The following is a 10,201-nucleotide window of genomic DNA, read 5'->3' on the forward strand; positions in this document are numbered from 1 at the left end:
TATATATATATATATATATACATACGTATATATATATATACATATATATATACGTATATATATATATATACACACACACATATATATATACACACTTAGATGTGCTTAGTTTATTCAATAATGTAGAATTAATTATAGCATAATAAATTAGACGTCTTGCACACTGTCTCGTTTATTTCTCAAACATTCCGTGAGCATCTGCTCTTTGGGAGTCTTCGTGCTAGTACTGGGAGTGTCAGGATAATCAAGACCCACTGTGCCCATAGAATTTGAGAGTGTAGAAGTAGCTGTCATGTAGGACAGAGGATGGGATACACCCACTGGCCTCAGGGCACTTATCACTTCACTTCTCACATCCTCCCATGGGGAGGATCCAGATGTGAGAAGTCAAGTGTAAGGTGCCCTGAGGCCAGCGGGTCTGGGGCTTTGGGCAACTGCAAGTCCTTTGGTGTGAGTCAGTTTTACAAGAAGCTGGGTGGTGGGTCAGATGAGGCTGTGGGGGCGGTGGGTAGGGGCCAGACCCCCAGAAGTTGTGTCCAGAGTTAAGAGACGTAAAGCCTGGAATGGAAAACTATTTAGCAGCTACTTTAAAATCATGAATTAACCAGAGAGAAATCTCCTGGGGAATGTAAGGTGTCCTGCATCCTTCCCCACGGTTCTTTTCCCAGTGCGGTTCAACACAGCACACAAACTGTGTTTTAGGCATATCATCCCCAGGGAGTTTCTGAGAAACAGAGGTGATACTCACATGACATGGATATGCTTAGAAGCCACTGTGCTAGCAATCTTTGCTCTGGCCTCGAGAAACCTCCCACTACATTCAAGTTCATCTTATTAAGTTATGTGTAATTTGGCAAACTCCAAGTGAGGGATAGATTTTGAATGGAACTGAAATAAATGAAAAGAGAAGTGGTTTGGATGGAAGGACAGTTGGAGGGAGTTGGTTCTTGACCCCAACAACTCTTAAGTTCCACCTAACTGGGAAGACTCTCCCCAACATGCAATAAATAACATATCCTGAAAAGCACGCATAGTAAGTAATTTAGCTTTACTTGCTATGCATCATGTTGGCTGATTTGTTGTGCTGTCTCATAGGGTGCTGCGTATTCTCTGATACCTCTTGGATTAAAAAAAATCACAGAGCAGATTTTAGTAAAGTCTGGGTCAAAAAAGTAATAGTCATAACTGCAAATTATTAAAAACAGAATACATGCTAGACATGTGCCGAGCGCTTTCATACATTATATACATCCCAGGAGTCCTACAGAATAGGACCTCTCTAGCTCATTTCACAGAAAAGTCTTACAGAGCTCTGCAATTTTCCTGACTTCATCTGGCTCATAAATGTCAGAAGTGGGACTAGACATCTGGTCTGACTTCATTTACGGTCCCTCACTATTCCACTCCTTGAATAAAGCAAATGTTTTGTCTCTTAATTCATTTCTACTCTCACTACTCCACAATATCTCAGGAAATTGAAATGAAGGACCCTGTGGCCAATGTATTAAGCCCAGCTGAAATAAATAAAGAAGAAAATGAGAATTAAAAACAATTTCAGGAGCGTTGGTGGGCTTAATTTACCTAGGCTCCTCCTGCTTCTACCCGCAGGGTTCCTTGAGAGCTGACTCCACCCAGGTCCCAGAATTTGGGACCAGTTCCAGCGCTTCCTGAATTACGTCACTCTTTCCCTGGGTCTTCCCAGTATGCCCTCATGTCAAAATCTCTATCCTGACCAGCTGTCCAACTTCCTTTCATAAGGCTGCACTCTGTTCACAGTGAAACAGAAGCCCCAGAATCACGTGCCTTTCCCCTAACTTAGTGCATTCCAAACTCCTGAAGGTGTCCCCTGTCTGTCCCATGCCTGACCACGGAATCCCTCTGTGATAACAGTAATCCCATCCATGTGGTTGTTTACTTTGGCAGTGAAGTTTAGACTGCTCATCTGCTCTCGGTGCTTCTCTCTCACTCAAAGTTTTTTTTTCCAAATTAGCTTGTGAGCAGTTGAGCAGTCTGATTTGGCATAGGATCTACTGATTCTTGAAAGATAACCCTGAAGTTAGGGAATATTTTTTTTAATTTATTTTTTTAAGTTTATTTATTTATTTATCTTTATTTTTGAGAGAGGCAGGGACAGGTTGACCAAGGGAGGGTCAGAGAGAATCTTAAGCAAGCTCCGGGTGTCAGCACAGAACCCGATGCTGGGCTTGCAAGACCGTGACCTGAGCCAAAACCAATAGTCAGATGCTTGATCGACAGAACCACCCAGGTGCCCCTAAAGAGTTTTTAGAAAGCAGATGGGATTAGTAAGACAAAAGAACTTAATCTGATAAAATATTTGAGACTGGCCACTGAATCCATAAACTGATGAGTGAGCTTAACTAAGTGGTCAGGAACCAAAGCCTCCCTCCTAAGTGGTAGATGATGAAGGTGTGAAGAAATCACTATATAGCAACAAGCAGCAGAAGCTGGATTCCTAAAAACTCAGGTGTCCTTCCAGGAGAATGTAGTAACTTTCTATTGCCGACAAATTGTCATAAATCAAGGCACTTAAAACAACACACATTTATTATCTCACCTTTCTGTAGGTAATACATATGAGTTGGCTGTGCTGTTTTCTTTGTTCAGGGTTACACAAAGCCCAAATCAAGCTGTCAGTCAGGGTTCTTATGGGGAGACACTGAGAAGAATCTCATTCCACACTTGCACAGGTTGCTTTAGGAATCCAGTTCTATGAAGAAATCAGTTCTCTGTAATGATAAGACCTAGGCCACGTTTCCTTGCTGACTGTCAGCTGCAGCTGCCATAGCTCCTCAAGGCCTCCCTCCAGTCCTTGCAAATGGGCCCCTACTTCAGAAACAGCATGTTGACTTTGTCTCATGTGGAAACTCTCCTACTCCCACTGTGCTGCATCTCTGTTCTGCCTCTGGCCAAACAAAAGTCCTCTGCTTATAAGGGCTCATGTCATTAGATTGAGTCTGCTCAGGTAATACATTATAATCTCCCTCTCTGAAGGTCCATTCCTTAATTTTAATGGCATATCCAAAGTGCCTTTGACCATGTGACATAACATATTCACAAGTTGCAGGGATAAGGGTATGGGCATCTTTGTGGAACAATCATTCAGTCCACCACCAAGACAGCAAATATCTCCCTGGCAGACACACCAGTTTTCATAAGAAAAGAAAAAAACTTCACCAGCATAATCCTGACTCTTGTCTCTATCTGCCTCAGAGGGAAATCCTAATTTTTCAGTGTGCTTAAAGACACCTGAACAAGTGTTCAGCCACATTCTTCAGGTAGTGGATAGCAGAGACTCACAAATTATAGGTTTTCCATGCAGCAAAAGGAATCAGAAAATTCTGAGTGTATTGAGATTATAACATTATTATAATCCGTGGTCAGAGCAGAAAGGGGCTATACAGTGAAAAGGGGTGACATCTTCCTGCTGAGATTATTTCCAGTGCCCTTTAGAAAACTGGTGTGATCTTGTATTTGAAAACACTGGTCACACATGGGCACTAGAAAAAGTTGTTGAACGGCAGCTACATTTGATCTTCTCAGAAAATCCTCCAGGAATAAAGAGGGCTAATGTCATAGCAAATTGTAATAGTTGCTGTTTTCTGAGTGCCTATTATGTAACAGTTAATGGGAAGGTCTGCAGATGCTCAGTTACTTCATGTCTTGTTCTCTATCCTTGGAGGCTACTTGACACTCTGCTAGTAGTTAGGAAGGGTCAAGTGACTATCCTTGGCACTGAAATATGAGCAGAAGCATGCCTCTCACCTCCAGACAAAGGTATCTGAGAACTAGTATGCCACTTGCACGCTTTTTGTTTTATCGAGCAGCACACATACAGAGCCTGTGTTGGGCTGGAGAAGTTCATGACGGAAGCACCCTGGATCCTGGGATCACCTGACAATTGAAACACCTTGCCAATGCTCATCAAATGTTATGTACCTAAGAAATAAAACGTTGTCATGTGAAGCAATTCTAAACCACGTTTTCCCATTATATCTCATAAATACTTTATCTGAATAATACACAGATACTATTTCTGTTCTCTTATGTATTTTAATTACAAAGAAAATAGGGCATATATTCATGTTGCCAAAAAATTCTAATAATAGGGATAGATTATAATTCTGCTTCCTTACTATGTTCCTCCAAATTTTATCCCATCCCGGAGGTAACTGCATTAAAAAATCTTGTGTGTAGTATTTTAAGATTTTTTTCCAGGACTATTCTTACATACATGTATTGGAAAAATACACCGTGGATTTTAAAAATACATGTATAACAGTGTACATATCATTTTGCTTCTTGCCCTTGTCACTGAATAAAATAAATGCAGGATCTTTCCGAGAGAGCACAAACAGATCCACCTCACCCTGTTAACCACTCTCTAGAATTCTAAAGTGTGTATGTACCAAAATTAATTTAACCATTCGCCTCTTGAAGGATACACAAGTTGCTTCTCATGTGTCGCTATGATTAAGAGAACTGACATCAACATCATTGAACATCAATTCTTGGGAAAATGTGGATGTTTTGTTATGGAGAGATGTAGAACAGTGTAATTAAAGTGGAAAGAATCTGATGACAGTAAATTTTTACAAATCTTCTTGATATTCTGTTTTTTGAAATTTTTTTAACGTTTATTCATTTCTGAGAGACAGAGAGAGACAGAGCATGAGTGGGGAAGGTGCAGAGAGGGAGCGAAACACAGAATCTGAAACAGGCTCCAGGCTCTGAGCTGTCAGCAAAGAGCCCGATGCGGGGCTCGAACTCACAAACCACGAGATCCTGACCTGAGCTGAAGTGGGACGCTTAACCGACTGAGCCACCCAGGCACCCCAATTGATATTCTGTTCTAATAATGCTATATCAAATTATTTTTCATATATTTATGTATGTGAATAAATTAGGCTCTCATTGGCATTTTACTTTATCAACTTTTTAAATTTTGGTCAACTTTTGATCAAAAGTATATTATTTCACTGCTACTTTAATTTGTATTTCCCTACTTCCTAAACAGATTAAGCAGAAAATTAATTTAATCACTCACCCATATAAAGCAGGATTTCTGCAGTGTAGATTAAGTACTAGGATTCTTCTGGGTGCATAGTTTAAAATTCTATGTCCAAAAGATTTTCCCCTTTCCTTTGAGAACATAGGATTTGTCAGAATGACCAGGTACCAGGAAATGGGCCTGGACAGGAAAACATCAATAAGTGAGGACTATCAAGAGGACCAGGGGTGAAGGAAGTAGAGCAACTTCCAGAATCCATGAGACAGCCCAGGGCAGCTGGTAGTCAGGGACCTGAACGTAGGCTTCAGCAAAAATAGACGAGGTGCCAGAAGGAGAGAACGTGGGGAATCTGGTAGAGGGTACCAGATAGCTGGATAGGCTAGGGAATCTGTATCTTCACTGCCAGCCCAACGTTTTAGAGTGATGTGAGTGAGTAGATCTGCTGGATGAAGGGACCCTAGAGGCATGCCCGATAGCCCCCTCACCCCAGAGTGCCCCCTGCCCACCGTCGGGCAGCATATAGCTGGCTGCCCCTGTGTCACCCACCAAGTAATGTTACTGATGGAATCTGGAAGAGCTACATCTCTTCACTATTCTAATCATTCTATGCATCCTTGCCAGTGTACTGGAGCCATGAGTGGTCTTGATGGACCACTAGCCTGATGGACAAGGCTAATTCTTCCCCTATGCTGTGGCCCTCCTGACACTGAGATTGAGGCTCTGCAAGTGGCTGGGCTTGGTTGGTGATTCAGAATGTTTCAAAAAAGGCAAGTATTACCAGTGAGTGCTGGAAGGAGGTGTGTAGCTGCAAGGAGGGGAACGGGAGGGGGAGTTCGCTGAGGCTCATTACCCCAGTGACTCTGGGAAGAAAGGGCTATGGATAGACCTGTCTTGATAAATAACCCAGGTGTTATCCTCAGCTTAGATTACCTCCCGTGCTTCCTGACTTCTTTGCACACCAGAGGGCAGATGTACTCTGGCTGTGTCTTGTCTTTGTTGCTACCAGATGCTGACTGGAGTGGGGGGGGGGGTGGGCCCACAATGGGAATACCTACAGGTAGATGGAGAATGACTGTAGTTGGTGTAGTTCCTTATTAAATTGACTGGTAGTGACAGATATATTGTGGAGTCCAAAGCTATATTTTTTGTGTAATAACTCCAATTTGATTGAATTAAAAAAAAAAAGTCTGTGCTAGCCACTCTCAAAATCATCACATGATCTGTAGTAAATATAGAAAATCTAAAATTTTGAAGTGAGGACAGTCGATCGGCCTGTCAACCTCAGGCCAGCAGACAGAGGAATCCCAGACCCTAACAGCAGGAAAGGTGAGGACTCTGAATGAAATCAGAGGGAACAACCCATCCCAGAATGGAAGATGCCACCACACAGCCCCATCCCTGTTGTCAGCCTTGGGAAATTCCAGAAAGGGGTGGATGGAAATGGCTTCCCCTGAATTCTGTCTCTGGTGTCTCAGGGAAATGAACACCTTGATCTGTGGTGGGCAGTGTCAGGTTAGCAAAAGGAAGAGTCCAGTCTCTGCCTGGAGTTGAGACAAGGTCCTGGATTGAGTTTAACAGAATCCTCACTCCAGGAGAGTGTCGACCCCACAGAGACTCACCCCTGCTTACAGTCCTAGCAAGCTCTGTGCAGGGATTGCCTAAGGAGTGACCTCCAAATTTCCCCACTGGGGACTCAGGGACTTGAGGGCATTTGGAGGTGGGTGTGGCCTCAAGGCTACAGAGAGGGAGGTCCCAGGTAGTAACAGAAGTAAAGGTGAGGACTCAGTCTGATTTCTGTGAGAATTGCCCACCCCAACAGATGGGCAGCACAGTGGCCAGCTTCTGCTGTCAGCTCTGGGAGGCCCTGATATGCTTGTGATGAAGGTCAGAAGCCCTTTCACTTTATCCTCTAGAAACTGGAGAGTGACGTGGGAGGGCCTCGGTTTAGGGCTAACATGGAGGGGAGGATACCTAGGATCAGTCAGAAGTAAAACTAATTAATTAAAAATTTCTTGAAACCCTATGTGACAGAGAACACCACCACTGCGACACCCCAGGCAAAGTTGGCCAGAAATGGTATACTCTGATAGCCGCCTTGGGGTCTCAGGGAAGTGAAGGCATTGGTCTGAGGGCAGTGGTGTGACACGTCCACTGAGGGAGGACCTGTGGGCTCTGCCTGGAATTAAGTAAGGTAAAGATCCTGAGTTAAGTGTGATGGTACTGCCCATCCCAGACTGGGGAAGCTCCTCCCAGAGAGTCCCGACCCTACTATCAGCCCTGACAGAACCCAAGCAGGAATCAATGGTCTGATGTAGCAAACTCTGAGAACCTTCTAAATTTCCCAAGGGGACTGATGGGGGTGAGGGTGTCAGCTTCAGAGCAGCAGAAGAATGGTCCCAGGCCCTAACAGGAGTAAAGGTAAGGACTCGGACATCTGAGGGAGCCACTCCCCTCAACAGAAGAAAGGAGGCTTCACAGAGGCCTCTGCTATCAGACCTGGGAGGTCCCACGAGGATTTAAGAATGTGATGCACCCTAACTTCTGCCTCTGGTATCTGAGGGCAGCACTAGCTTTGGTGTTATTGGGCAGCATCAGAACAGTCAAGGGAGGAGATCCAGGCCCTGCCTGGAATTAAGGGAAAACCGTTAGTTAGCTGTGAGGGGATCAGCCACTCTAGATTAGAGAGGTTCCCAGTCAGTTCTGTCCCTGCTATTTGCCTTGATAGAACCTAGCCAGGAAGCATTTGACATATGGACATCCGACTACCTTCTAAAGTTCCCCGGAGGGGACTGAGGTAGGTGAGGTAATCAGAAAAGTCTGTCAACTTCAAATCAGCAGAGGGAACAGTCTGAGGCTCTAAAGGGAGTTAAAGGCAAGAACTCTGAATGACATCTGAGGGAACCACCCACTCCAGAACATAGGGGCTTTGTGGAGTCTTGCCCATACTTTCTATTCCAGAGGCTGCAGGCTAGGTTGGATTGACGTAAGGCATCCTAACATCTGTATTTGGTGTTTCAGCGTCAGTGAATACTTTAGACTAGGAGGAGGTAGGTGTTAGGTTAGGGGAGGGAGGAGCCCCTAGGCCCTGCCACAGTGTAGTGAAGACACTGAATGAGGTATAAAGGATAAACCCAGTGTCAACAAAGGGTACCTCACAAAGCCCCACCAATGAGGTCAGCCCTGGGAGGCCTTGGTAACGATGTGAGGCTGAGGCACCCCCTCACACCCTTGGGCAGTCAGGAAGATGAAATCTGGTTGAGCGGGCAGCATCACTGTCATTACTGGAAGGATCAACGCTTTTCCAGCTTGAGTGAGGAGAACCCTAATTACTCTAGAATGGAAAGGATTCCTCAGAGCTCTGCCTGTGCTTTCTTCCCTGTTCATTCCCAGGCAGACATAGTAAGATGAAGTTCCCCTCAGTTCCTCCTCTGAGGTCTCAGAGTGATTGAGGGCTTTCAGACGAGGGGGGTCAGCCTCTGAAAAGCAGAGCATGGGGACCCCAGGTCCTGCCCAAAGTGAAGTGATGACCCTTAATGTGAACTGAAATGCTCCCTAACTCAGAGCAACTGCTCTAAGCCCCAGTGAGCTCCAGATAGATCTGTAGGTAGGAGCTAAGGTCCACAGGGTCCTCAGGGCAGAGGCCATCAAAGAATAGGAGCCTTGTGGGTTCCTCGAGCAGCACCCTCAAGGAAACCTGCAGAGTTAGCCTTTAATAAAGCCAAGGCTGTATTTCTTTGTTGAAGTGGCCCAACAATGTCATTCTTTCCCTTTCAGATCACTGAGTCATCTGCCCATTTGTCTCCTGCTCTTATCAAAAGTCATCATGCCCCGGGGTCAGAAGAGTAAGCTCCGTGCCCGTGAGAAACGCCGCCAGGCTCCAGAAAAGCCCCAGGATTTGGTGAGTGCTCAGGCCACTACAGCAGTGGGAGAAGTTTTCCCCTCCCTTTGCTGTCCTCATTTCAACAGCTCACCTACTGCTGGGTCATATCGTGCTCCCCAGGAGCGTCAGAGAGCCACAGCCACCACCACTACTCCTGTGCCTGTTTCATACACAAAATTGAATGAAGCTGCCAACAACCGAGGGGAGGAAAGGCCAAGATCCTCTCAGGCCCAGCCCACCGCTGTGCCCTTTCAGAGAGACCTGCTAGATGAGAAGGTGGCTTTGCTGGTACACTATCTGCTGCGCAAATATCAAAAGAAAGAGCTCATTACCAAGGCGGGAATGCTGAGAAATGTAATCCAAATGTATAGGAACCAGTTCCATAAGATCCTTAAGAGAGCCTCTGACCACTTGGAGCTGGTTTTTGGTCTTGACTTGAAGGAAGCAGATCCCAACCGGCACATCTATGTCCTTGTGAACAAACTGGAACCAAGTTACGATGCAGTACTGAGTGATTACGGTGGTGTGCCCAAGACAGGCTTGCTGATGACTATTCTGGGTGTGATCTTCACAAATCGCAACCGTGCCATGGAGGAACAAGTCTGGCAAACATTGAACGTGATGGGGTTATACGAGGGGAGGCAGCACTTCTTCTTTGGGGAGCCCAGGAAGCTCATCACCAAGGATTTTGTGAAAGAAAAGTACCTGGAGTACCGGCAGGTGCCCAACAGCGACCCTCCGCACTATGAGTTCCTGTGGGGCCCCAGAGCCCACGCCGAGACCAGCAAGATGAGAGTCCTGGAGTTTCTAGCCAAAGTTCACGATACCGTCCCCAGTGCTTTCCCAGCCTGGTATGAAGAGGCTTTGAGAGATGAGGAAGAGCGAGCCCGAGCCCGAGCCGCAGCCAGGGCTCATACCGCTGCCATGGCCAGTGCACGTGCCAGGGCCGTGACCAGTGCACATTCCAAGGCCACGACCAGTGCCCGCTCCAGGGCCAAAACCAGTGTGTGCACCAAGGCCATGCCAGCAGCTCCTCCCACCCCTAATAAAGTCTGAGGCAGATTCTTTACTTTGTTGTTAAAAAGAGAAGTCTATATTTAAGGAGTAGAGGATCAGGGTGGGGCTGGAGAAAACACAGTGTACAATGTATTTGTGTTTCTGTTCTATGTGGTAACCTGGATAATTTTTTAAAATATTGTTCCTTTTAATAGAAGGCTTAAGTAGCTTCATAATCCAAATTTATGAATGATATTGCTCAAATATTTATTGGTGTGGATGAGACTCAAGAGTAA

The 10,201-nt window shown here is 45.3% G+C and overlaps 1 protein-coding gene across 2 annotated transcripts; it reads left to right on the forward strand.

The window, feature by feature from the left end:
• The first annotated feature begins 8,240 nt into the window (after positions 1-8,240).
• LOC131502004 (melanoma-associated antigen B10-like) lies at positions 8,241-9,978 on the forward strand. 2 transcript variants are annotated; one of them, XM_058712617.1, is made up of 2 exons: positions 8,241-8,339; positions 8,804-9,978. In XM_058712617.1, the coding sequence occupies exon 2, from the start codon at positions 8,853-8,855 to the stop codon at positions 9,963-9,965; it is 1,113 nt and encodes a 370-aa protein (XP_058568600.1). In that variant the 5' UTR covers positions 8,241-8,339; positions 8,804-8,852; the 3' UTR covers positions 9,966-9,978. The 2 variants fall into 2 exon arrangements, with proteins under 2 accessions (XP_058568600.1, XP_058568601.1); XM_058712618.1 differs by having other exon boundaries at positions 8,335-8,428.
• Positions 9,979-10,201: the final 223 nt, after the last annotated feature.

This window comes from Neofelis nebulosa, chromosome X (genome assembly GCF_028018385.1).
Source record: "Neofelis nebulosa isolate mNeoNeb1 chromosome X, mNeoNeb1.pri, whole genome shotgun sequence".
Taxonomy (NCBI): domain Eukaryota; kingdom Metazoa; phylum Chordata; class Mammalia; order Carnivora; family Felidae; genus Neofelis; species Neofelis nebulosa.

Coding starts and splice junctions, on each gene's coding strand:
- LOC131502004 (XM_058712617.1), top strand. CDS start 8,853: ATGCCCCGGGGTCAGAAGAGTAAGCTCCGTGCCCGTGAGAAACGCCGC.